At 42.3% G+C, this 26,726-nt stretch overlaps 2 protein-coding genes across 5 annotated transcripts; one reads left to right on the forward strand and one right to left on the reverse strand.

Annotated features, from left to right (window-relative positions):
• Nucleotides 1-342: 342 nt before the first annotated feature.
• On the reverse strand, nucleotides 343-2,310 carry psenen (presenilin enhancer, gamma-secretase subunit). 2 transcript variants are annotated; one of them, XM_035625281.2, is made up of 4 exons: nucleotides 2,112-2,310; nucleotides 1,810-1,888; nucleotides 1,486-1,590; nucleotides 343-933 (listed from the first exon to the last, which is right to left on the reverse strand). In XM_035625281.2, exons 2-4 carry the CDS (start codon nucleotides 1,868-1,870, stop codon nucleotides 794-796), a joined length of 306 nt encoding a protein of 101 aa, XP_035481174.1. In that variant the 5' UTR covers nucleotides 1,871-1,888; nucleotides 2,112-2,310; the 3' UTR covers nucleotides 343-793. The 2 variants fall into 2 exon arrangements, with proteins under 2 accessions (XP_035481174.1, XP_035481166.1); XM_035625273.2 differs by having other exon boundaries at nucleotides 1,810-1,891; nucleotides 2,112-2,309.
• A 1,261-nt stretch (nucleotides 2,311-3,571) lies between these two features.
• On the forward strand, nucleotides 3,572-26,470 carry kmt2bb (lysine (K)-specific methyltransferase 2Bb). Of its 3 annotated transcripts, none has more exons than XM_035624540.2 (36): nucleotides 3,572-3,960; nucleotides 5,450-5,528; nucleotides 5,696-9,235; nucleotides 9,341-9,522; nucleotides 9,689-9,808; nucleotides 9,989-10,175; nucleotides 10,701-10,935; nucleotides 11,030-11,097; nucleotides 11,188-11,445; nucleotides 11,641-11,747; nucleotides 12,700-12,825; nucleotides 13,367-13,480; nucleotides 13,706-13,852; nucleotides 13,949-14,041; nucleotides 14,136-14,253; nucleotides 14,341-14,454; nucleotides 14,790-14,974; nucleotides 15,097-15,198; nucleotides 15,717-15,827; nucleotides 16,057-16,133; nucleotides 16,350-16,573; nucleotides 16,667-16,770; nucleotides 16,908-17,045; nucleotides 17,222-17,380; nucleotides 17,479-17,596; nucleotides 17,677-17,755; nucleotides 17,853-18,013; nucleotides 18,121-18,291; nucleotides 18,410-21,566; nucleotides 21,827-21,927; nucleotides 22,133-22,270; nucleotides 22,365-22,617; nucleotides 22,872-22,979; nucleotides 23,187-23,270; nucleotides 23,758-23,887; nucleotides 24,017-26,470. In XM_035624540.2, exons 1-36 carry the CDS (start codon nucleotides 3,631-3,633, stop codon nucleotides 24,290-24,292), a joined length of 11,694 nt encoding a protein of 3,897 aa, XP_035480433.2. In that variant the 5' UTR covers nucleotides 3,572-3,630; the 3' UTR covers nucleotides 24,293-26,470. The 3 variants fall into 3 exon arrangements, with proteins under 3 accessions (XP_035480433.2, XP_035480440.2, XP_035480448.2); XM_035624547.2 differs by having other exon boundaries at nucleotides 10,704-10,935; XM_035624555.2 differs by having other exon boundaries at nucleotides 3,572-3,936.
• Nucleotides 26,471-26,726: the final 256 nt, after the last annotated feature.

Genomic DNA, 26,726 nt, shown 5'->3' on the forward strand with positions numbered 1-26,726 from the left:
TGTACGGAGGGCACATGTTCGGCCCGTTTGCAATGTAGAACCTGTCACCTAAGCTTTGACTGGGGTGACTAAAAATGGCACCGATTATGTTATGACTCAAAGACGATGATGGGGAAGTTGGGACATTTGGATGGATTAAGATATTTTGTTTCACAACAGGCGCCGGTGACTGTCCAGACTTTAGGAGACCTCTAACAATGCAACATATTGGCTGTATATATATAGAGCTCACCCATAACTCATCACATACAATGTCCGTACTGATACATTGATTCAAAAGGATAATGATATTACAACATAAGCATGGAATTGTGACATAATACATGAAGTAAAAACACTGCCTTGAAAGTGTGGATATTTTTTATTCGCCAGTCACGCACAAACTAAAAAATTGTTTTGGGTGCACAATCACAAACAAACATTAACAGTTTAATTAGCATTTTTACTTAAAAAAAAAAAAATCTGTTGAATCGATTGCTCAATATTCTGAACAAACCTCAATGCACATCCAGTTTTATCTTTAGACACTGTACATGAGACAAGATTTATTAGCCTTAAATGCCTAAGCAAGCAAAAAAGCTACTTTTCCAAGTGTCCAAGTCCTACAGAATTTATTTTTGAAGACATGAGGGATTAATCTGTTAACTTGTTATCCAGCCATATAATTTAGCTCCAGATACCAGACCTATCACCAAAAATCTTTCACTGTAGTTTAGGGAAGAATTTTTTTTTTTGGTCCATTATAGTGGATCATTAGTTATTTTCAAAAGACCTGTCAACTAAAAAAAACATCTTAAGGAATGCCCAGTGGGATGGTGAACGACAGGTAATCTCCCATCGCGCCCCACTCTGCTCTGAAGTGCTGGAAGATGGTAATCCATGTGGTGAGTACTGCTACCCAGAACAGCAACCCCATCCCTGACCGTTTCACATCTGGATGAAAAATGAAAGAGAGATCATTTATTGACATTCTTTTTGAATGGCCACAGACACAATCATATAGTTTTATGTTCTGAATCTGCCCAAAGCTTTTTTCTTAAAGAATAATTATAATCCAGTTCATAATATCCATATTATCCCTGTTTGATATTTTTTTATGAAGTACAACATATGCAATAAAAATTCTGCCTCAATTGCTGATTTGAACGGTGATATTTTTAAACTGAATTTTATCTGTTATGTCATCAATATATAATAAAGCCTTCAAACAACAAATTAAAATAGTGTTCATCCATTTTGAGGCAAACTGGTTCAAATGTCTTCCTACATCTAAATCCTAGTGTATTAAAAATGGTCCATGAAATCCATTTTCTATAAGCATTTTAGATTTCAAGTCTGGAAGAATTCCATCCTAAAACTATCATAAAAAGGCCCCAATAACAATGTTTACTCATTGTCCAGCCCTGCCTAGGAACCAGACGGCATGAACATGAAACTGTTTCTATGTTGTCTAACCCTTTTACAAAGATAAGATGCAGCACTTACATGTTTTTATTTGACTCTGTTCAGTGTAGGCTGGCTTTACAAAGGCCTCTCTGAAAAACCAAACAACGTTGACCAGCCACAGGAATGGAAGGAGAGCAAAACCCGCTGGAAGATGAAAAAAAGATGTTAAAAAAAACATCACACCAGCAAGAACAAAACCACAGAATGTATATTTTCACAAATCTACTGAACATTTTCTTATTCTTTTAACCAAAGGCTCCCAGTCACTGGAGCTGCATCGACAATGCACAAACCAAAGGGGAAGATGAACGATTGAATATAAAAAGTGACCCTGTGACATGATTCATGTTGAGGTTCTCTCACCCAGGTAATACTTTCTGCACAGGCAGAGCTTCTCCTCGTTGGGCAGCCGTTCCAGGTTCATTACGAATCTGAGTGGATCCTGCTGAGGAAGAGAATCAGAACAAGTCTCAGTGCAGAACCAGAAAAAAAACAAAAACATTAGAGACAACGGTGATGCTGACCGCCCCCTGTCCTGTACGTGACTTTGAGAGAGTCGTCTTTAGAAACAGTAGCTGACCCAGTGTGCTTCAACTCAGGTTCACGTTAGCATCACGATAGCTTAGCAGCCGACTGCTATACAAAGAGCCGCAGCGGTAACTTACACCGATCTCCAAATCCTGTGCGAGGTCGTTTTAATGTATTTATAGAGGATAGAGAAACGTGGCTTGAATCTTAAGGGCTTGAATAATATTGTAAAAGCCCCCCCCCAAAAAAAGTGTTAACGATGATCGCCAGTTAACTGGATAGAAACAATCGACACTTCCTCCTTCTTCCTTTCTCGGGATCGCGTGACTCTTCTTCGTGTTCTCTTCTTCTTGTTTTTCTGGCAGGCACATTCTCGGATGCACTGCATGCGCCACCTAGTGTACCGGAGTGCGTGACATTCGTGGCCATTATATGCTGTGCTAAAATATTGATGGGTGGCGGAAAAAAAAATCCTTTAATACTCTAATCCTTACAGTCTAACTATTGAGCATTTTTATTGAGCAAAATAACCTAAATTGAATTTGACATACACTGATTGTTTTGACTCACATAATATGCTGTGTCTCTGATGTTACACCTCACACTTCTTTTTGTATTATTATACTAGAACATAATTGATCAACTCCTGTAGTTACGACCCAATGATAATTACACTAAAATGCCATTTAAAAGCAAAAAAAACTCTATGTATTCATACTCCACAATACTCTTCTAGTTTCTGCCAAGATCAAGTTATTATTGAAGAAGATCTTTTTGCTTTATCTCTAAAAGTGCATATTACTATTATCTTTCTAATGCTTCCTTAGCCAGTTTATTCTGAAACCTAATTCCTTCCTCCTTGTGCTGAAACTTTAACACAACTAAGTCTACACTAAAAAAAATTAGTCACATTTCATTGCTGATAATTGCTGCTTCTTCATTATCTCCGTCTTTGGTGACAGCATACTGCCATCTACTGTATTTCAATGTGGAGAACTAGGACATTGTAGATCATGGATGTATTGTATTTAAACATTAAAAGCAGAAACCCCGTTCTATGTTTCTCTTCATCATTTGCCTCTGCAGCCCCTTTCCTTCAACCATTTGTTGATTTTGTCTATTTCGATTAATGAAAAAGCCTTACCAAAGGCATTGTTGTGTTATTTAAATTCAAAACGTGTCTTTCCCCCCAGTTTAGTGTCATGGGACAATGGAGATAATGCTGAACAGTGTGATTCTCCACACTCAAACAAACGTGATATTGAAAGGTGATGAGATAAATTACACATGCATTATAATAACATGTCCAAATATTCTTGCATTATTTAAACCACTCAATGGATGCCAGTACTGCTCAGTATAACACTAACGCGCGCGCGCACACACACACACACACACACACACACACACACACACACACACACACACACACACACACACACGAATAAATGATTTTTTGATTTTATCTTACACATTTCTTAATGGACATTTTACGCACAGCCGCCACCAGAGGTCGCCCGACTTCCTCCTCCAGTTGGAGTCCCCACCGAAAAGACTCGCTTTCCCTTGCAGCATTGCGGCCCCCCTCCCATCTCGCGCCTTCCCTCTTGTCCCTCGCCGAACTGCTAGCCGTCGGTGTGTGTTGTTGTTGAAGCAATGATGGCGGCAGCGGGATGCGGATCAGCAACCGCGGCTGCCGTAGGAGGCCAAGGTGGAACCGCTACGGCCAGAGGTCGTTTCCCCGGTCGGCCTTGGTCGTCACGCAGTCGTTTGCGCTCCGAGAAGCGATGGCAGCTCGGACGGTCAGGCTCAGAAGCTGATGATGTGACTAACGGAGGGCCAAGGCCCGCAAACCTGGTTCTGTCGTTAAACGAAGACCAGCCTCACTTGCGCCTGCTCGGGATAGAGGCGAGCCACCAGATCCTTGGCCAGGCTGGATACAGCTCTAGTGGGAGTGAAGAGGTGAGGTCCCAAACCGACCCAGGAGTTAGTATCTTTATTTCATTTTCTCTCATTTTGCGTGATCGTTCATGTGCGAGAATGAGTGCTGTCTACAGCGGCGAGACTGATTGGTGCCATGGAGAAATGTCAACATCCTTTTGCTAGGCTAACGTTAACTTCAGCTCCGAGCGTAGTGCGCTACTATTACATGCTAACTGGTGTTAGCACGGTGCAGCTTTCCCTGACATTTAGTGATCAGTCGCAACACTACACCACTTGAACAAAGCAGCGGAGCACTGCAGATCGCATTAGTACTCGTCCGCCGCAGGCTCTTATGGATAAGAAATATATTACAGGGTTGAAAACGTGAGGGGGAGATGTTTTTTTCCCCAAAGCCAGTGAGTGAATACGGCAATGTGTAAACAAGGAGCGCAGTTATTTCATCTGTGGCCCGCTCGCTCCCGGGCCAGAGTAGCAGCTAGCTAATAGTAGCGAACACAAAGAACGGGAAGGCTAGCGCCTCCTGCTAAGCGGCTACATGCTAACTGTTCTGTGTTAATACGCTAGTTGTGTGCTCGGGTAGTTTACATGAGACCACTCTGCTACACGTGTCCCCAACGCAACGCAGACACAAACGCTCGAACAAGAAAGTTTTTAATTGTGTACAGAAGCGAGTTTAAACGCATTCGAGGGGAAGAGTTCGGCTAGCGGCTAGCTTGTGTTACCATACACACGGCAGGTTTAAATGGTGCTGCAGGAGTGTGCGCCCTTGTTGTTAAAAAAAACTGAAAGCTGCGTGTTCATATACACGTTGTCGTTCATGTCTAATCCCGATTCACGCCGATGGAGACTTTGACTTGGCTCCCCGGCCACAGCTCCCGGTGCTTCAGGCGTGTGGGTGTCCCAGACACACCTCTCGTGAGGGCTGTGTGGCTCAGATCGGGCACACGAGGTGTGGAATAATCCACATGACATACACCTGCATCAAGTAAAGTTCAGGAAAAGTCCACCCCCCAAACCGCGAATGCAAATCTGGTTGCACCCAATACACACTCTATTAATGTTTAATATATTGCAAGTAAGATTGGGTGAAAGTAAATAGTTGGTTTGAATGTGGAACAATGCATTTTCTGACATTTTTTTATAATTGCTCAAACTTTTTATGCAAATAACCAGTTGTATTTTCCTGTCATCACCATCACCATCGTCATTATTATTATTATTATTATTATTATTATTAGGCAAAGCCTTTGGTCCAATATGCTAAGATAAACACATGAGTGTTTGGAATATTGATAAAATCACCATTGTGCTTGACATGAACCCATTTATAGTAATTCACTTTTTTTTAATAAAGGTTCCTGCATCGAATTCTGTTAACCTGGTCTGTGCAGTAGAGATAATGAATGTCATGCTCCAGAATTCAAAATAAAGGCTATTAACTAAACATTTTAGTTGTCCTGTTTTCCTGATTCTCACGCAGCCTCCAGCAAATAGGTGTCAGGTTGTTAATGATTTGTTTTTATTTTTCAAGGGAGATGACTTCAGAGGATTTGAAGCTGAGAGAAAAGGTCCCAAAAGGCCAGTTTGTCCTCGACAAAACCCTTCCAAAGGTAAAGAAAAGCTTACCCTCGCACTACATGATTTGGTGTCATTTATTAACCACGCAGCTTTGAGTTATTTACGCTACACAATATAAAAGAAGCTTGTTTTCACTGTAGTTTTGAATCTGGATGAGCAGCTATGGCTTTAGTAATATTTAATGTCTTTTTTTTTGTAGGTGATGCTGTCAACACAAAATCTAAACGACAAAGTGAGAAGCTACCACTTAAAATGCCAGCAGTGGAGGCAGCTATTATCCCACCTGATCCCGTAAAAGACGTAAAATCATTGGAGGAAGTTCCCAGCTCATCTCCTGTAGCCGAGCCTACAAAGGATTGCAGGAAAGGTTCGAAAGGAAAGAACACTATGGATCAACAGTCTACTAAAAGTGGAGCCTCATCAGCAGCACCAAGGATTACTATAAAGTTGGTGGCCAAAAAGAAAGTGAAAACTGTAAAGGAACCGTCGTCACAGAAAAAATCTGTGAAGAAGTTGAAGATAAAAGGAATTCAGGATCAGTCTAAATCCCAGGACGATAACGGGGACCAGATTTCAAGTGCTCACGTCAAATTAAAAACTGAACCACATGAGGATAAACTTGGCACAGAAGATAAGGGGGAGGGGACTGTACCTGCAAGAAGGCGTGGGAGATCCGCTTCAAAGACAACAGAGCCTGTTTCCCAGACCAGCGCCAAAGTTGAGATTGATGACCAAAAATCAAAAGAGGGAAACTCAGCCGATCGACCTGACACTGCAACGGAGAGTGGGACTAAAGAGCCAAAAACAAATGCAAAGAAATTAAAGCATAAAGAAAGTGCGACTGAGCAAAGTTCTGCAGTTAATCAAGTAGTGATTCGTCGAAGCAATAGAGCCACTAACCCACTCTCTAAAAGTGTATCAGAAGAAGCAGCTGAACCAGAGAATCAGAAAAAAGATGATTCCATTCTGGTGGAGTCTAAAACAGAAGTTCCTGGAACAGTGGTGGAGGCCAAACCATTGCCGAGAGGTGAGAGACGAAGGCAAAGCAAGAGGCTGAATAAGGATATAACACTGCCAGAAAACCGCGGCCCATCATCCACAGAGACAGATAATTCAGCTGTACAGCTTCTGAACGAGGAGGAAACAAGGGTCCCAAGTTTAAAGTTGATTCGGATCAGAAACCCAAAATATGATGCACAGGCTAATCGGAAGAATTCAACCCGAAAGAAAAAACGCAGAAAATTAATCTGGTCTTTAACATTAGTGAAAGAAGGAAGTCGGACGACACATGGTGCTGAAAAGACCAACAAAGTAGCAGAGAAGACTGAGAGTGAAGTGGATCAGTCTACTGTTTGTGACACAAGTGTCAACAAGACTTTGAATGCCATGGACGAAAAATCCAATCTGGATAACTCAGACCCTCAAGAGAGTAAAAGTACGGTCATTGAGTGTTCCCAAAACAAAGCGTATGTGTCGTTTGAGGAAAAGTCCACTCCACACGTGGAAGTTGAAGTGGAACATGTAACTGAAGCTCCTCCTACAGAAATAAATGAAAAGGATTGCGGGAAAGTTGTCCCACCTCTTCAGATCAAAAAGGTCTCCTCTCCTGGTAAACATAAAAGCTCAAAGCCATCATTTTTAATTCAGCAAGTTAGTCCTGTGCCTGAAAAGAACGACGATGTTCCAAAAGATCTAAGTGAAGTTAATGAGGATAAGTCATCATGTCTGGATGCTGCAGTCACACCAACTAGGACACTGAGGAGGAGAATGTCAAGCGTTGATTCAACACAAGCAAAGTCTGTCAGTCATAAGCCAGTGACCCCTCGGAAACGGAGACTTAGAACAAGTCCACAGGCTGAAGATACTCCGAAGCTGGACGTTGAAGATTCTTCTCAGGTTTCACCGGAAGATTCCACTTCAAATGTTCTTCCTGAAAACTCAAGTCAGGTTTTGGCTGAGGACCCCTCACAGGTGACAACTGTAAACTCCTCTGAAGTTCCTGATAAGGATTCCTCAACGATCGCTGATAATCCCCCACAGCTGCCAGGTGAAAGCCCTCCACAGAAGGTGGAGCCTGAGTTAGAACCGCAGGTCAAAGAGACCAAACCATTGCCCGTGCCTTCCAAACCGAGAAGATGTAGAAATAATAAACTGGGGAAAAAGAAGTGTGCTCAAACGAAGAAGGCCGTCGTCTCCCCTGAAATCGCGGTCAACACAGAGTTCACTACAGTTGAATCTACTGACACAGAGCCTGTACAAAAGGAAGATACTCAACCTTTAGTACCAGAGGTCAATCAGCCAGAAGAAAAAGATTGCACTCAGTCAGAGGCAAAACAGAACACTCCATCGGTGGAAGAAGAGCAGATACAGCCACCAGTAAAAGAAGAAACAGACATTCAGTTGATAGATAGTCAACAATCTTTGGTGTCAGAAAGTCAAGCAAGTGATCCTAAAACATTGTCCCTACGAAAAAGATCTCTCAGAAAATTAAATAAGAGACGTAAAAATTTGATTGGGCCGCGGCAGAAGCACAGACACAGGAGCAGAGACGGGAAGTTTGCTCCGCTTGAGTTCTCTGAAGGTCAGACAATAGTTGAAGAGGATAGTGACATTTCCTCCCCATTGGCAGCTACCACACCATTTCCATGCTCCACGCTTCTTGGAGTACATAAAAAGTACAAAAAGACACAGTCGGGCCTTCAGATTTTCGGGTCTAAACGGCCAGAACCGCAATCTAAAATAATTTCTAAGCTGATAGAAATAGGGCTTGAAAAGGACGATGTGAAGCAGGAAGAAACGGACACTTTAGTTGATGGGGGACAGGCAGATGTTGTCGATACCCATCCCAGTAAATCAAAGTTTGTGAAGAACATCAAGCACTTCATCATGCCCGTCGTAAGTGCCAGATCCTCACGAGTGATAAAGACCCCGCAAAGGTTTATGGATGATGCTGGAATGTCTGTATTGCCTCGAAGAAACTCTCCAAAGAAGGGTATACAACTGGGTTTGCAAATACGTCCAGGAAAGAGGCGAGATGATGGGATGGGCAGAGCAATATCCCCTATCCTTCCAGTTGACGATGAGGACATATTGAGTGAAGCTCAACTGGATGTCGATCTGTTTTCGGCTCAGGACCTAGATGACAACCTTGACATAGCCGAGAGCCTGTTCTCTGAGAGAAAAAGTGGCAAAAGTGAAAAGAGGAGGTCTCTTCTAAAGAACTCCAGTTTCAAGTGGCATGTGCCAGAGGAGTCTAGGGAGGAAGTGTATACACTGGACAAAACTCCAGAGAACAAATGTGAGGATTTGTTTTTATCTGCACCAGTTGATAAGCCCACTGAACTGTCTACCGAACTCCTGGATGCTCAGAAAAAGCAAAGTTACTCCAAGTTTAGTAAACAAACGGCTCAACTCAAGATTTATCAAAGACTAAAGAAGGTGCACTCAGTACTCCCCAAAAGCAAAAGTACAACGGAGATGGATAGCTTGAGTAAATCTCTCCAGCCACCCATTGATTTAGCAGAGGGACTTGATGACGAGGCCATGAGCATTAGCCTTAGGCAACGGAATACAAACGTTGACAAGGAGAAGTCCAAGCTCAAGATAGAAGACCTTAATACTCCTGGAGTAGTGAGGAAGGTTTCTGTGTGTGTTAGGACTACGAACTCCAAGTCTCTTGGATTTCAGCATGGTAAAGAGGAGGATTTAGCAGGAAAAGATGCTGCCCAACTTCACTCAGGTGAGTAAAATTACTCAAAAGCGTAAGATTATTTGACGCCAAGCATACAACACTGATGATACCCTGCAGGCCGTACCTCATTGTGGCATCACTTTTTGTTCACAGGAGAGCTGCGGTCAGAACAGAACTCAGGCAGAGGTGAAGGCAATTACCCCGGGACTGTGGAGAAGGGAACTTCACAAAGAGCGCGCCTCGCTGGTGCAAATAAAAGAATGTTCAATCTCCTAAGAAAAGCAAAGGTCCAGCTCATTAAAATTGACCAGCAGAAACAGCTAAAGTCATCTGGGGTAAGGTCACGATGAACACAAGTACATTTTCAGCCATTGTAGACTCTCTGTTCACTATTAAAGAAGTTCTACGAATATAACCTGTTATAGAAGATAAAAATCTCATACAGAAACAGCGATTTTTTTGTTTGTGCTTATGCCCTGTTTTTGACCATCAATCCTGTAGTTGTTATCTGGCCTGAGTGGCGCCAGGTCTCGAGATTTGACCTCAAAGAGACAGAAGAGGAAGCAGAGGTTGCAGCCCGAGGCTGACGCTCCAGTCAAGACTGAACCGCCCCAGGGACAAGTAAGTCTACCAATCAGTAGACTCTGGTCTCTGGTTTTACCAATATTTGTTGCTGTTTATTTAATATTCTGCTAAAGTCAAAATGTAGCAGAAATGTCTCTGTTCTGTGTACAGTACTACCATGATTTGAAAACTTTAAATCACTGATTTTTTTCTGCTTTGTTCTGTCCTCCTCCCCAGCCACAGCTCATCTCCCCGCTGTGCCAGGAGTTCCGTAGAGCAGGAGGTCCACGAATCAAGCATGTGTGTCGTGCAGCATCTGTGGTGCTTGGGCAGCCCCGAGCCTTGGTACCAGATGACATTCCCAGACTGAGCGCCTTGCCTCTGCATGAAAGAAGTGGCATTTCCCCATCTGCTGTCACGAAAGGTATAGATGTTCCCCGATTGACAGACTCATGAGGAGTTTCTGTCTCGTAATGTGCTCATGAAATTTCTTGTGACTTGAATGTGATAACTTGATGGCAGCATCAGTAGTAGTAGTAGTGATAGTATAAGTTTCAGTTTCTCATTCCTTACAGAGAATGTAGGAGGTTTTTGAGCAGAAGGATGAATGAAATATCAGTGCACTAGAGTATTATATGAATCATCCCACCGCTATTAATTATGCCGTTCAATTTGCTTTGACTGAATTTGTAATTGGAACCACCAAAAATACAAATAAATGCACTTCACCTTAAATTACATTGTAGAGTCAATACACTGATAATTGACTGAAAACGGCTAAATGCTCCAATTTACAGTCGGTGAGTCGAACTCCAAACCAAAACTAATTCCACTAAATGATCTTGTGCTGAGAATACATTTTGAAAAATAAGGATGCACCTACAGTATGGAACAAATTCAACATCTGCCTCTTTATTAGTTTCCCGTTCTAATCGTTTGTTTGCTTTAGCAGATGTTGGGTCTCCCTCAGAGTCGGACAGTCCTGGACTGTCAGATCCAAAGGTCACCAAGGTCAAGAAACCTTCACATTTTGTGAAGCGGAAAGGACTCGGGCCGTTTGGATACCGCTCCCGGAGGTGTGGAGTATGCAAGGGCTGCAACCACGAGGAGGACTGTGGCGAGTGCATGAACTGCCTTGACAAACCCAAGTTTGGTGGTCCCAATACCAAACGGCAGTGTTGCGTGTAAGTCGACTAATACCTAATTATTAATTGTAGCAGAGCAAAGCAGAGTTCTCAAAAAACAAAAACAAACTGATGTATTTGATTTCCCCACAAGGTACAAGAGATGTGATCAAATTGAAGAGAGGAAAGCTCGCAGACTGAGTGGAAGAACAGCACCCAAAGGTAATTCTTCACCTGAGCATGGAAGCGTCATGTTGCTGTTATTCTTCCCTAACATTCAGTGAGTCAGCTACATGCCTCTTTCCTTTTAAGGTGCCTCCAAGCGGCGACGATCCTCATTTAGCGGGGGTCATTCGAGCAATGACGAAGGTAATGAGGGCGCTGCGGACTCACCGTCCGGTCTCCAGGGTGACGACCATAGTCCGTCAGTAAGGAAACAGCCAAAGCGCGTTGTGAAACCCCGCGTCTACTTTGACCTGGTGGACTACGACTCGGATCTAGATGACAAAGCTGTCTCAAGCTCTGCGTCACCAGCCAGGAGACGGGTTGCTGGACACCGTTTCAACCAAGGTAGATTACCCAGTCGAGATAGACGCTTAAAATAGGATTAAGTTGTTTTGGGGGGGGTTCTGAAGACCTCATATCTGTGTCGGCTTGCATAAAGATGCAGAAACACATTTCTCAACTTAGAATAATATTTGCGAGTAAAAGTACAAAGCTTGTGTCCGTTAATAACAAACCCTGTTTTTTTCCTGTATTTCACAGACTTTGTGTCACTGGATGGATTACTTGGAGACATTTCAGATGATGAAGTCAGGCATCGAAAGTCCAGTTCACACCGTGTACAACCTGGGCGACGTAAACCTGAGAAGGTGGGTAATTCTGGTTTCCATGGTTAGCCTACCGCCAGTTTTATGTTTGAGTTGCACTGACACACAATAATAATGGCAAACCAAGCTGTGTTAAAATGATCAAAAATGTCAGCTGGCCAGCATCGGTACACTTAGTTGATAGTTCCCAATTTGTAACATATTGTGATGTTTCCATGTCACAAGCCTGCCAATTTGATCCCTTGAGAACATGCCAAATGCAGTTTTGTTTGTTAGTTTCCAGCTTTTGGCATGGTGAACTGAGAAAACTCCCCCTCGTTCCTTATTTTTCTTTTTTGTAAAGGCCATGCTCAATATATGCTCAGAAGTTGCAATATATATAGCTCAATCTCTACAGTTTTATTTTTTCTAAAGATATTCCAGTTCTTGTCCATCCACTTCTCAACTGAGACATATAATACTGTGGTGCCTTCCACGTTGTTTCACTTTAATTAAATGCGCCATCTCCAGGCATATGTGTCCAGTTGTCTTGGCCTCAGTGGCATCATTTGGAGCCAGACTTAAGTTTGATTTGTGATCATGTCGTCAAGAGTTGATGTGTAGTTTTGGGAGACACTCAATCATTGCCGAAATAGACTTAAACATAGCTGTAGTCTGCTTCCTTGCAAATGTATGTCAGGGACACAGCGAACACTACAATAGGTCACCATGACCTGCATTAGAGAAAAAGGCTGACCCATACCAAAATATCTTCCTTTAGAACTTCCAGAGGTTACTGTTGTTTTAAGAGATCTTGGCAGAGAGAGCAGCAGCTGTGAAATATTCACCTTAATTCACGTCCCACCTATTCTATTCTTAAATGCATACTCTGGATGTGTCAAACTTTGTGTCATCCATGATGCTCATGAGAACGCATATTTAAAAACACATACATCAGCCATATATCATGTCCATCACTGCTCACATTTAGTAATAATTGCTGGCTGTCTTTCAGGGTCCGACATCTCAGGGTCCTTTGGAGCAGACTCCTCCAAGTGTGCTGGCGGCTTTGGCCCATGGATTTGAACAGAGAGACGTTGAGTCCTCTAAACCTACTCACAAAATCAGGGTTGATTTCAAGGTAGGTCGCTTTTTTTTACACTACATTACAAATGTTGTTTTACATCTTATACACGTTCAGTGGGTGCAATACGCACAGGATTCTGGTTTGGAGCCATCCATTCTAAAAAAAACAAAAAACAGCCACAAGGTTAAAGATATTTGGGGTTTTAACATATTAATATTCTTTTTTCATCACAAATCCTTTATTCCATAGAAAATGTGTTAATTTCTATTTCCTATAACTCTCAAGTAATAAATTAACATCATGTGACATTAATACTTCAGTCATTAATTTAGAGTTTCTAAGTGTCTTAATTCCTCAATATAAATATGCTCCATGACTAGTTCAGTTGACCTCACCACTTTCTTCAACACCTACCATATAAACCTACTGCTCTCTGTTAACCCACTGTTCCATCGTAACTGAAAGAGCAATAAAAAATTCTTTTTGATTTTTTATGGGTAATTAAACTGTATTAAACCACAAACTACTGTAAGCAGCCTTTTCACAGCTCCTAATATGTTGTTGTTGTTGTTATTGTGTTGCGTCTCATTTTCAGGAGGACTGTAATTTGGAGAACGTGTGGAACATGGGTGGTTTAAGTATACTGACCTCTGCGCCGCTCATGCCACCGTATGTCTGCTTCCTTTGTGCCAGTAAAGGCCAACATGAGGTAACTGCATAACACATTCTGCTCAATTGTAATTGAAACTGATGATTTGTTACTTCGCCATTACCACCTTACATTTGTAAACTATTAACTGATCAGTTTTGTGGAGTTTTGTTGTACATAGTTGCACAAATATAATTAAATTTGTGTTTTTTTTACACAGCATGAAGTTTATTTAATTTCAGGGCAATTAAAGCGTGTATTTGTTTATGTGAATATCTTTTGCAGATGCTGTATTGTCAAGTATGCTGTGAGCCCTTCCACCAGTTTTGCCTTGACCCAGCAGAGCGCCCCTCCGAGGAAAACAAAGAAAACTGGTGCTGTCGTCGCTGCAAGTTCTGCCACGTGTGCGGCAGGAAAGACAAGCACTCAAAGGTAGAAACTGCTGATTTGGCTCGTTATGTTATATTTTACTTGGCAAAATGAATGTAGCTTAGCCTGTAAACATTGGATATTTCATGTCTACTTCAGCCTTTGTTGGAATGTGAACGATGCCAGAACTGTTATCATGCCTCCTGTCTGGGACCCAACTATCCAAAACAAAACAAGAAGAGGAAAGCTTGGGTATGTTCAATTTTCTTTAAAATAAAACTAAAATAATATATGTTTGAAGAAGAAACACAATGATTCATGGTCTAATATGATGGTTTCCGTGCAGGTTTGTATGACATGCATCAGGTGTAAAAGTTGTGGCGTCACACCAGGCAAGAGTTGGGATGCTGACTGGAACCACGACAAAGGCCTCTGTCCAGACTGTTCAAAGCTCTATGACCAGGGTGAGGTGATGTTTGTCGACCCCTATATTGTCTTTTTACATCCTCAATCTGTGCTGAGACTGAGCATCTCTATCTTTCTCTCATAAGGTAACTACTGTCCGATCTGCTTCAAGTGCTATGAGGACAATGACTACGACAGTCAGATGATGCAGTGTGGGACCTGTAACCATTGGGTACATGCCAAGTGTGAGGATCTAACAGGTAGTGTTTTTATTCTGCATCTTAGGAAAAAAAGCCCCCAAAACTATATATTGACGGACATAAGAGCTGTTTATCAACTGTGACAAGCTCTGTTCTCAGGTGCGTTAGATTTATTTGAACACGAGTGACCAAATAATTATAAAAGACATAGTGAGCAGCATAATCTAATTCCTATTTTTAAGTTTACTGCATTCAAATCCCTACTTTAGACTAGGTGCATGTCATCTACAGATATGATTTACTAATTTCTAACGGAGTTCCATTCTCTGGGTATGTGAACAGATTTTGGATATAGAGGCATTTCTAAACTCCTCTCTCCTGTAAAATGATCTTAGATGAGCTGTATGAGATCCTGTCCAGCCTGCCAGAGAGTGTTGTGTATTCATGCCGGCCGTGCAGCGTAACCCAGCCCAGTGCCTGGAGAGAGCTGCTCTACATCGAGCTCAGGGCCGGGGTGGAGAAGGTGCTTGCTTGCTTGCTTTCCTCCACCCTCACTCAGCACCTTGTTACCTGCTCACAGGTAAGAGACTTTAAGAGGAGAAGTAAGGCCTTTACATGATGTTTTTATGTTAGAGTGCTTGCAAAATGTAAGTAATATATGTGATATATACTGTGTAAAAGATGTCTTGGTTTCTGTTGCAGTGTGAAAAGTTGGTTGATCCTGACAGTGGAATAGAAGGACTACCGGCCTGCGACCTCCGAGCTGTGGGCAAGAAATTTGATAAGGGCCTTTATACTACGTTGGTGAGTACATAACCTCTCACTCTGTCTGAAGCACTTGAGTAACATTGTGGCACGTGTTTAGCTGCACAAAATAGTCAGTGTTAGTTTGAATGTGGCTGTAAGGACATCAGCTACTAAATTTAATTGACTGTAAAGGCAAAAAATCTCATGCAGTTTATCAGTTCTATCCCCTGAAATAACAGAGTTTCAGTTGGTCACACAGTTTCACCTCAGAAAATCGTGTGATTTTTCACAGCCAGTAGTCTTTTAGCCATTGCATCTGTCAGTTAGTTGAATGAGTAAAACTTCACACAGGACACTTGGGAGCACAAACGATATGATGTCACTGTGAAATGAAACACAATTGAAAATTAAATATTTTTTCATGCATAAATGTAGCGTGAAATTAGGTCACTAATTGCTCTTTAAAAAGAAGTTTAGGGAAAAGGCTCCAGCTTCCACTTTAACATACAACCATTACAGAGGGGGAACTAAGATATGAACCTAATGGATACTACATTTCTTTTTGTTTTTTAAAGAAAATGTTCCATGAAGATGTTGTTCAGGTGGTGCGAAAGAGGCTTGAGCAAGAAGAAGATCTTCCAGAGGAGCAGAAATCCACCGCCCTGGCACGCTCTTACTACCTAAAGGTGGTATATGTCCATAAACGCTGCTGTAGATATGTGTGCTCTTTCATTAGTATTACATCAGTATTTTAGATATTATGAGAATTCTGTCGTTGTTTTGCTTAGATGTTTTAATCTAATTTGCCAATGGGAAATTTGAAAAAGATCTAAGTGATATTCTGTAATCGTTTTAGAATTACAGCTGCATTTGCATTTATAATTGACTGGTGCGATTTTTTTTTCATCTCTTCAGCTGCTCGAGGAGGTATTTAATTGGTTCAACAGCCAAGACCCAAAGGTGTGGAACACTTGTACCAAAGACTTGCCTATGTGAGTACTGGTTTCCATTTACTGGTTTGTATGTACATAAGCATTAGTTTGAAAATTACTCTTTACCTATGTGGCCCATTCCAAAAATAATTAAATATAATATATGCTTGAACTATAGTCCTATGACATCATTATGCATTTATTGTACCTTCTTGAAAACGTTGTATGCACTATTCTTTTATTTCTATGGCATTAATAAATGTTTTTGGTAAATAGGGGGATGCTGTCCCAGGCTGTTCATCCTCCAACAACAGAGCATGTTTATGCTCAGTGGCAGCAGAGGGAGGAGCTCTTGTCAAGGGCTCCACTGGGGCTCCTGCAGGAGGACGATGGTGAGAGCCTCGATATGAAGGAAGAAGAAGCAGTTTCTCCGATGTCTGGGGAGCCAACAAGCCGGAATCATTTCAAAACCAGCAGGGCTGTCAGGCTCAAATTCAAAGGTCAGTTCAGGAGAGATTATCAAGAAATTTGATACCTTTATATTCTTCTACAGTGGGCTGGGCAACTAATATTTATCTTTACACATCCATTAGGAAAACGAGGCCGGCTTTCAAAGGCTGATCTAGATACTGGATGGTCGAAAGATGACGAAAGACAGTGCTCTTTGTGCCAAAAATATGGAGACCTCAAACCTAATGTAAGTAGTGTATTAAATGAAAATCAAAAATAAATTGTAGTACATTGTAATCTGAGTAACTGCTTGTAAATAATGTAGATATATTTGCTTTAAATATCAGAACAACGGTTCACATTGTCTTCTGTGTTGTCCTACAGGAAGCGGGCAGGTTGCTGTTCTTGGGCCAGAATGAGTGGGCACATGTCAATTGCTGTCTGTGGTCGGCTGAGGTGTTTGAAGAGGACAATGGCTCCTTATTACATGTACACAGTGCTGTCACCAGGGGGCGCTTGATGGTTGGTTGTTAATCTATAATGAAAACTGATCTAGCTGTTAGCTTAACAATACATATTTCCTCAATCTGTAAATAGAGTTTAAATTTCTATTCTACAATTTGATTTCTGTAATTTTATTAGTTTGATTCAAACTTAACCGTTCACCCTTCCTTCCCATCAACCAACCCCCTTCTTAGCGATGTGAACGCTGCAACCAGACAGGTGCCACAGTGGGCTGCTGCCTGACATCTTGTCAAAGCAACTATCACTACATGTGTGCCCGTTCCCGGCACTGTGTGTTCCAGGATGACAAAAAGGTCTACTGCTACAAACACCGACATCTCATCAGTGGCAGGGTAAATTCTGCTCTTCCAACCTTTTCTTACTAAAAGCAGTTACAGGTTTTGAATTTGATTCATTAAGTCTTTTTTATTTATGTCCTTTTTTTGTTCAGATGATAACTGGTCAAGAATTTGAGGTCAACCGCCGGGTGTATGTGGATTTCGAGGGGATCAGCCTCCGCAGAAAGTTCCTGACAGGACTGGAACCAGAACTTATCAATGTCATGATTGGTAAGTATCTTTCACTCCTGTTGGCATTTACCAACGTGAGCTTATTTTAAACTTTTGGTATCCACGTTGTCACTACACAGGTTCCTTACAGATAGAAAAACTGGGTGTGCTGACAGAACTGTCAGCGAGCAAAGGAAAACTGTGTCCCGTGGGTTTTCAGTAAGTTGCATGTTTTACTAATAATTTTATAATTTCACGCATCATTAAATTAATAAAAATATATTTGAAGCATTAACTTCTGTTTTTTTTTTCAAAGATGTTCTCGTTGGTACTGGAGTACAGTTAATCCTTTGCGCCGGTGCAAATATACATGTACAGTCCGGGAGGTTCGTCCCGTCGTCCCTGAGAAGCCTGTTGAGGAGATGCCTGACCAAGGAGACCATTACACCATTGCTCACAGCCCCTGTCCACTACCTGGTGTGTTTTACCTACTAAAAAACGAAGTGCATCTGGAAGTGATTTATTGTAATATAATAGTTAATGATATTAATAATTTGTTAATGGATGTTTTTGTACATCTTCAGAATCTGAAGTCAAAGGGGCTAATATCACAGAATCCCAACCCCCAACGGAGGAAAGCTCCGGGGACCAGGGACCTCCCCCCAAGTCAGATCACACTGCAAGGCCAAAGATTCCCAGCTATCCCCAAACCAGGAGACCAGCTGGGGGAATGTCCCGTCCTCTGCCATCTCCAAGTAAAATATAAATTGATAAAAACTTTTGCTAAGAATAATTTGACTGTGCAAAAAATCAGTCAGTCTGATAAAAAGCATGAAAGTCTCAAGCTGCTGATTAATTCTGTTTTCTTTGCAGGAGTTGCCCAGTTGAAACCCCACCACATATTAACCATAAGTGATCTGGAGGAGACTCGGAGGGTTCGTCACCACAGCCCACATTCACACACAACAGGTGCCCGCAGTCACATGTCCCCCCCTCCTCTGGGCCCTCTGACTGGACCAATCACCCTTCGTGCCGGAAAATCTTCCCTTCCCTCTTCCCCACTGTTCCCACTCGCTCCAGACAACCTGATAAATTCTCCATCATCTCGCCCAGTCGGAGGTAGAAGTGCTTCCTCAGGCCGATGCCCTGGTAATACAGTCACCCACTGTGCCTCATCTTTCTTTCCTCAGTCTCCCTGGCAAGATGGTACAGGAAACTTCCCTTCTCCAAGTCTGTCTTTCTCTTCATCCATGAATTTACCCAGAACTCGATTATCATTTGATCTGAGCCAGCCGGACTCTGTCGAGGTGCCACACAACTTCTTAGCTTCACCAGAGCCTGAAGATGTCTCTCCAGCCAATGGTACTTCACCGCAGGGGGATTTAGACCAACAGAAGGATGAAGAAGAATTTCCCTACAGTTCATTCCACAAGGATCCCAGCATGAGTCTGGGTCAAGAGATGAGGACGGAATTGGAGATTGAAGAGACGCTCCTGAATGAAGGTGTAGCAATGAACTGTGAGGGGCAGATAGTAGTGGAAGGTGATGATCAGGAGGAATTTTGGGGAAGAGCTCAAGATACCCAAAAGAGGAAGACACTTGTTGCCAACCTTCCACGGTCTGCAGCCTCAGCCAGGGACGACTTAGGAAACTCCTCCTCCTCTGATGATGATGATGATGTGGAGCACTATTTTGACTTTTCACGGACAATAGTCAGTCGCCCCGGATCAAAAGATCTTTCCAAGTCTCCCTCCTCCCCTTCCTCCCGAGCTATGGCTCAGCTTGATGGTGTTGATGACGGCACAGAGAGTGATGCAAGTATGGTGACCAACGATGACACCCAGAAAGTTGAGGGTCCTACTCGAGCTCGGATTCAAGCCAAAAAAGTCAATAATAAAAGTGTCCCTGAATTGGAAACTACAAACGGCACAGAGGCTGTTCAGAGTCGGTCCATCAAAACACCATCCAATGATAAGCTCACAGAGTCTTCATCAGTTGCCAGCAGAAATCCCACAGATGGTTCAAATCAAGATCCACCTAAATCATATGATGCTAGCCAGTCAAATAAGGACAGGAAGGGATTTGTGTCTCCACAAATTTCTGCGAGCTCTCCACTCAAAGAGCAAAGCTCTGACATTCCTTTAGTAAATCAAGAGACCGTGCTTCCAATTCCTTACTCACTCACAAAGGTGCCTGAAACCTCAAATACAGAGGGGGTGTTCCAGGGTTCCAGTTTAGGGTTGATGCCTCTTGTTATTGAGAGTTGTAACACTGGTCCACGTTTAACTGAGATGCTTCCTTTGCCAGAGGGCACACTTGAGACCCAACAGTCTGTAGCCAGAAAACCCCTGAACTCGGAGTCTGACAGCAGCCACTTTGTATCATCAGCTGAGGGGTCTACTGTGTTATTGAACCACTTACCAGCAAATACAATAGAACCCTCTCTAGCGGATGCTGCTGATAGTAGTCAGGGCGTCTTGCTGGATCTTCTGCAGCCCTCTTTAATGTCTACAGATGGACAAAACCCCTCTCAAGGCCTTGTAGACTCCTTGCAGGTGTATTCCTGCTTACCAGGTTTCAGTCAGTCTCCTCTGACAAGTATTACACTTCAGCCTGTAACATCCTCACAGGAGTCCGCAACCTCCATGGAGCCTCTGTCTACAAAACTTACCACTCTCACTACTGTTGGAGATGTGACAAAAACACTGCTTAATGTTGCACCTCAAAATGATCCGGTCTTGTCGGTGTCATCAGCTGCTCACCCCCCAGCAGGAACCTGTGGAACTGTCTCTCTACCCATCTTCTCCACACAAGCACAGGCTTTGGGTTCTACAGCCGTCACCATCGTTTCTTCCTCGGCGTCAATGCCATCTCTGTCTGTGCTGTCAACACAGTGTTTCACCGCTCCGACCGCAGTCCAAACCACCTCTGCCCCTGTGATCTTAAATGGTTACAGCTCGTCATCTGTGCAGAAGGACGCTGCATCTGGTCACACGATCTCCATCAACTTTTCCACTCCCAGGCCAACTTTAGAGCCTCAACAGCCAGTGATGCCCCAAGCGTTACCTGGTCATGCCATTCTTACTGTAAAAGAGGTGGGGGGTCCAAATGTGGATCCTACCCCACATGTCCTGCTGGTGAACCGCCTTGGGCAGATCTTTGTGAAGAATCCAGAAAGCAACACTTTCCAACTGCCCACTCCCAATTCCCCTTCCTATAACTGTGTCACGCAGATCGCAAGCCTTTTGCAAAGCAACGCACTGTCAGCCACACTCGCCGCAGCTGGTAATATGACGGCACCACCCACCAGGGTCAATGTGGCAACAACTGCGCCTCCGTCAGTTACACCTGCAGCTCAGAATCCAACCACAATTGCACAACTGCTCACTCACAACAGCAATGGTGCAGTGGCATCAGTCAATGTGAAGAAGCAAAGGAAGAATATAAAAACACCCATGGATGAAACTGTCCCAGAATTGAAAAAAACGAAGAAGAAGAAGGAATCCGGTGCATCAAAGAAAGCCAAGTCAGGCAAGGCGTCAGGGCAGCCTGCTCCGTCAGCGGAGAATCCTCCCATGAGTCCTGCTGAAAGTGCCCAAGCGATTATCAACCAAGCCATGGCGAGTAACTACACCCCCAAGTGGAGTGGACTTCGAACACTAAGCCCTTCCTCACTGGTTTTGCCACCTGGCCTGTTGATTGAGCCAGAGCCTCCAGCGTCTGCCCGCTCTCCGTCACCACCACCACCACCACCACCAGCACCAGCCCCTGCACCTGCACCCCGGCCTCGCACCCACGTCCGCATGAAAAGAGTGTCATCGATTTCGGACCGTATTGTCACAAAGAAATCTAAAGTGGACTTCCTGCAACCAGAACCCATCAGCGAGGATGTGGAACGGCACAGAGCCCCCCTGCAAACCATCTCCAGCAGGGCTTCAGGAGTCCGGATCAAGACACCGACAGTGAAAGGAGTACTGAACCTGGACGAGTTGAAGGAGGAGCATATTAGTGATTCTGACATAAGCACAGGGTAAGAATTATTATAACTTACTGCCACTTCATGAGGCACGTTTTTGGACGTCACGACAAAAACTGCATTACTGTTTCCACTGTGGTTTTTGTAAATGGTATATCACATAGCTATTCACATGAGGGCATTTTTTCCATTAAGTAATATGTCACATAAGATGAGCAGTGTGTGTATGTGTGTTCATTTTTATATGTATATATATATATATATATATATGAAATGTACTGTACACTGTTTCGTTTTTGTAATGTCTTTCTCAGGTCCGAACCTTGGGATTACATGTCTTGGGGTGAACAAGACAAGCAGCAGGCCTGGGAACCAGTTGGACACAGTAACCTGACTGACTGGAAGAAATATTCTGGTAAGCTTGAGTTTTAACAGTGCAACTTAATCCTTTGACTGTAAGTTTATCGTTCCATGTATGGCATAACATTAACTAATGGATGGGAATGTCTTGTGTTCTTAAATGTGGCCACAACATGTAGAAACTGAGCCAAACAACCTCTTCACCATGAGAGGAATAGGTAGAGTAGTATGAAAGACTGAATTGTGTTTGTGTTTGTCAGGTGCTGCTTCTACCTCAGATGATGAACCACCACCGTGTGATGAGGATGAGGACTGTCCAACTAACAGAGACCAGCCACATCTACGATTTGAGATAACCAGCGACGATGGTTTCAGTGTGGAGGCGGACAGTATCGAAGGTAAGGCAATGATATTTCCCTAAAAGCCCCAGATTAACTAACAAAATGATAAAATGAGTGTCATGATATGATATTTTTTTAACTCTCCTTTCAGTGGCTTGGAAAGCAGTGGTAGACGGTGTGCAGGAGGCACGGGCTCTCTCGAGACTGAGGCCTCTGACCTTCCAGAGGATCACTGGCGCCCGTATGCTGGGTCTGGTCCACGACGCAGTGGTGTTCTTGCTGGAGCAACTCCAAGGAGCTCATCGTTGTCAACGCCATGCCTTCCGTTTCTTCAAGCTGTTCAGCCAAGAGGACGATCTGCCAGTCAATCCCAGTGGCTGTGCTCGCTCTGAGCTCTATCTTAGGTACGTTGTCAACTCGTCCCAGGTAACTGATTAACAGTTGCGCTATAAACACCAGTATGTGGGGCGAATAAAGGAATATCTTCTCTTATCTTATTCTGTACTGAAGTCCCTTCTTTTTAAATCAATGAACATGTAATATACATGATACGAATTATGTTTAAATGTGTGATTTGTAACTGGTATTTCACGTTTGTATTTCACTTCCTAATTGACACTCACCAAGACTAATATTACCCTCTCTTTTCTCGTCACAGGAAGTCCACGTTTGATATATTTAACTTCCTGGCATCTCAGCATAGGCAGCTTCCTGACAATGGGCCTTATGATGACGAGGAGGATGAGGTTCTTTTGAAGTCCACGAGGTCAGACTTCACCAATATGCTCTAGATCGTTCATTGTTCACACTTTAAAACCATTTTTTTGTGTTTGAAAATATGTACCTTATTTAAACACGACATGGTAACCTTTTAAGTAAAATGCTGCATACCTCCTTATTTATACAATTCAGACCTTTTCAAAAAAATCTGGTCTTTTTTTTGGGATGAATTAACACCTGCTCTTTCTTTTAGGCGAGCTACTAGTTTGGAGTTGCCCATGGCGATGCGCTTCAGACATCTGGAACGAACATCCAAGGAGGCTGTAGGCGTCTACAGGTCAGATTTACATTTACCCAATAAGTCCCTGTATAACTTGCAAATTATTCTTAGTCGGTTTCCCGTCTTAGAGGGCCACCTGTTTAACAACAATGATGAATTTTAACATTTTGGATAGATAAAGGAAATTGTAGAGCAGATTTCGAAACAGCTGTGGATGTATTACAGCTCTCTTTCCCTCTCTCTTGGCCCTAATTCCAATCAAATACAGAGAACAAAGCTGACATTTTACTGAATATAAATATACATAAAGATATACATAATGAAGAAGTCATTCATTTTATAAACTAATTTGAACTTATCTTTTGATATATTTTTTTTACTGTAAGTCTTGCCAGCTGTCTTGTAATGATGAGTTACACTATGTGGCATGACTAAAATTGCAAAGTCCATTTCCAGAAGTCAACTGCAGACTCCATCACACAGTTGCTACATTATCACTCTCAGGAAATCAGCATGTCTGACCTCCGACTTGTGTCTGTTGTAGGTCTGCTATCCATGGCCGTGGTCTTTTCTGCAAGAGGAACATCGAAGCAGGGGAGATGGTAATTGAATATGCAGGCATCGTCATCCGCTCAGTGCTCACTGACAAAAGGGAGAAGTACTACGATGGCAAGGTTGGTCGGTTTTCTCTGCCTATCATCAGTTCCATCCTAATGTAGGTCAGTTGTCTGCAGTAACTGAGGGTTTGGGTTGAGAAAGGTTGGAGGATGTATCAGAAGGATGTCGTTTTTTTGTCTTTGCAGGGTATTGGCTGTTACATGTTCCGCATTGATGACTTTGATGTGGTGGACGCAACCATGCACGGCAATGCAGCAAGATTCATCAACCACTCGTGTGAACCTAACTGCTACTCGCGAGTGATCAACGTCGAAGGCCGGAAGCACATTGTCATCTTTGCTCTTAGGAAGATCTACAGGGGGGAGGAGCTCACCTATGACTACAAGTTCCCTATTGAAGATGCCAGCAACAAACTCAACTGCAACTGTGGCGCCCGCCGATGTCGGCGCTTCCTCAATTGAGAGATCCCTCAGATGAGAAGGGGAGGATCCTGTTTGCTAGTAAGCCTTAAAGTCAGACGGCACAGAATTGGACTTTGGGAGGAAATGGGCAGTCGACACAGCAGGTGAATTAGCCACTATGCGACCAGACAAAAAAACTGGGCTAGTTAGAATCGATATGGTTTGGACAATAAGAGGCGGAAAAGCAGCGCAGAACATTCATTCACTTTTGAAAAGTTTGTGCAAGGTTCTCCGCTGTTCCTCAGTCATCTCCGGCAGTAAATATTGTGGAGGAAGGACGACATTTGAACCAGATATTTAAAATGTGGGCGGCTCCTGGATTCTATATGGACGGCACCAACAGAATTTCTTTGATACACGCGTCAAGCCTTATCTGTTCGAATCATTGTGGAAAACCCGTAGTTAAGATTTGAGGGATTCCCTATACGTTTTATTCATTTCTGGGTGTGTGGGGGGTATCTGTCCATAGTACACTTGTAATCATGATTGCTCCATTCTCCAGTGATGGGATCATTATAGCTCCATCCGTGCAGTGGTGAAGTCAGTTCTTGAGCCATACATTCACCTATACCTTTATTGTGCATTTTATCTTACATTTAACATTTCTCACGTTAATAGGTTTTTTTTTTCTTCATTTTTAAACCTTTTTTTTTTTTTTTTTAATAACAAAAAATTACCATGGTGCTAAGCTTTGAAAGGTCTTTAGATGCCCTGTGAATCAGAAAATGTTTAGCTTTTTATTCACCCTGCTGACATCATGTATCTTAATTTTATGCACTCAAGCAGTACTCTTACCGTCATGGGATTATAGTGTCTGCCAGGTTTCACACTTTTGTTCTGCTGTTTTTCTTCTTTCTTTTGTTCGTTCTTTCTTTCCTCTCTGGACTTGCAATGTAGATTATTGCAGTTTCAGTCAGTCGTGTCATATTTATAAGAATAGAAACAAGAAAACATTTTATTTTGTGCTGATGTAAAGTGTATGTAGCAAACACTACCCAAGCCAAAAGTGAAGAGTTGTGGTGAATATCAGTTTTTAGATGTGTGTGTATATATATGTGTATATATGTATGTATATACATATATATTTATATATATATATATATATATATATATATATGTTTTTTTATTACTCTTATGGCAGATGCTCATTACATATTGCAATAAAACTTTGCTGCCCTATAGATGCACATAAATAACCATCGAAACATACAGATTCTCTTCATCTTTGTGGAACTTGCTACAGTTTATTTCAAAATCAGGGAGGGCACTGGCACGAAGCATCCGAGTGTGTGTACTCAGCTCCTGCTGCATGTTTGTTAAGAGCAAGGTGCACAGACTTTCTAGATGTTGTTGCAAAGAAGAAAAAAAGTCTAAGGTGGAGCTGAGAGAACACACTTGGCACCTTTAAACTAATGTTTAACATTGTTCTTAGTCCAGCGCTGTCATTGATGAGGCTAATTGAATTCACACACTGTTCATATTGTATATTTATTCATGTTTTGATTTATATTTTTAATGGTAAAAGGTTGTGCTTTGTATAAAAGGTGGCAGTCTAGTTTATTAGATGTTCCCCATTAGTATCCTTTTTTTAATCGTTTACAAATCACGTCCTTTGTTTCACTAATTTACTTGAATTTTCATTTTGGGCAGTTCTGTTGTGCATAAGTCTTTATGACAAATTGTTCTGAAGCAGGTATTTTTAAAGAATCATTTTTATTTTTATTTTTTTGTGACTGTATATTACTGACAGTCTTAGAATCAGTCACAGGAGTAAATTGAGCACTGTTTGCCTTCCCAAGCCCATGATCATCTTATTTTTATTTTATTTTCACGACCCGTTCTCTCCAGACTGACTGGAGCAAATTTCCATAATGTTTTGTTGTGATCGTTAACTTGTTTCCTTCTTGCATGTCCAATCACTGGGATGGAGCCCAGATAAACATGTGTCAATCACCTAGCTGACAACAAGAGCAGTCACTCCCAACTCCTTGCAAGGATCCTACCTCAGCTGTTAAGACAGATGTTTGGGAATACTGATGCAAAAAGAGAGGATGATAATTTAAGAGTAGCTTGTTTTTAATGTCCTGCAGAGTGTGTGTGCGCGCGTGTGCGTCTGGGTGCGTGCGTCTGTCTGTGTGCGTGCGTCTGAAATGAAGGATGCAAAGCACTCGTCAAAACCTTAAGTTATCATGACCATCTCTCCCAGAATCTGTTAAGAAAGCTGTATGTTATATATACACACATATATAAATAAATAAATATATATATATAGTAGGGTTATTTTAAAGTAAATGTAAAAGACATAAACACAAGAAGATATGTGATCTTTAAATTTACGTCTTTGTTACCATGTACAAATACCCTGAGTTTGTAAATATTTGTATACATATTTCTAAACCTGTTTAATTTTTCTATGCACTTTTTTTTATTTATA

Source organism: Scophthalmus maximus, chromosome 1 (genome assembly GCF_022379125.1).
Source record: "Scophthalmus maximus strain ysfricsl-2021 chromosome 1, ASM2237912v1, whole genome shotgun sequence".
In the NCBI taxonomy this organism is placed as follows: Eukaryota; Metazoa; Chordata; class Actinopteri; order Pleuronectiformes; family Scophthalmidae; genus Scophthalmus; species Scophthalmus maximus.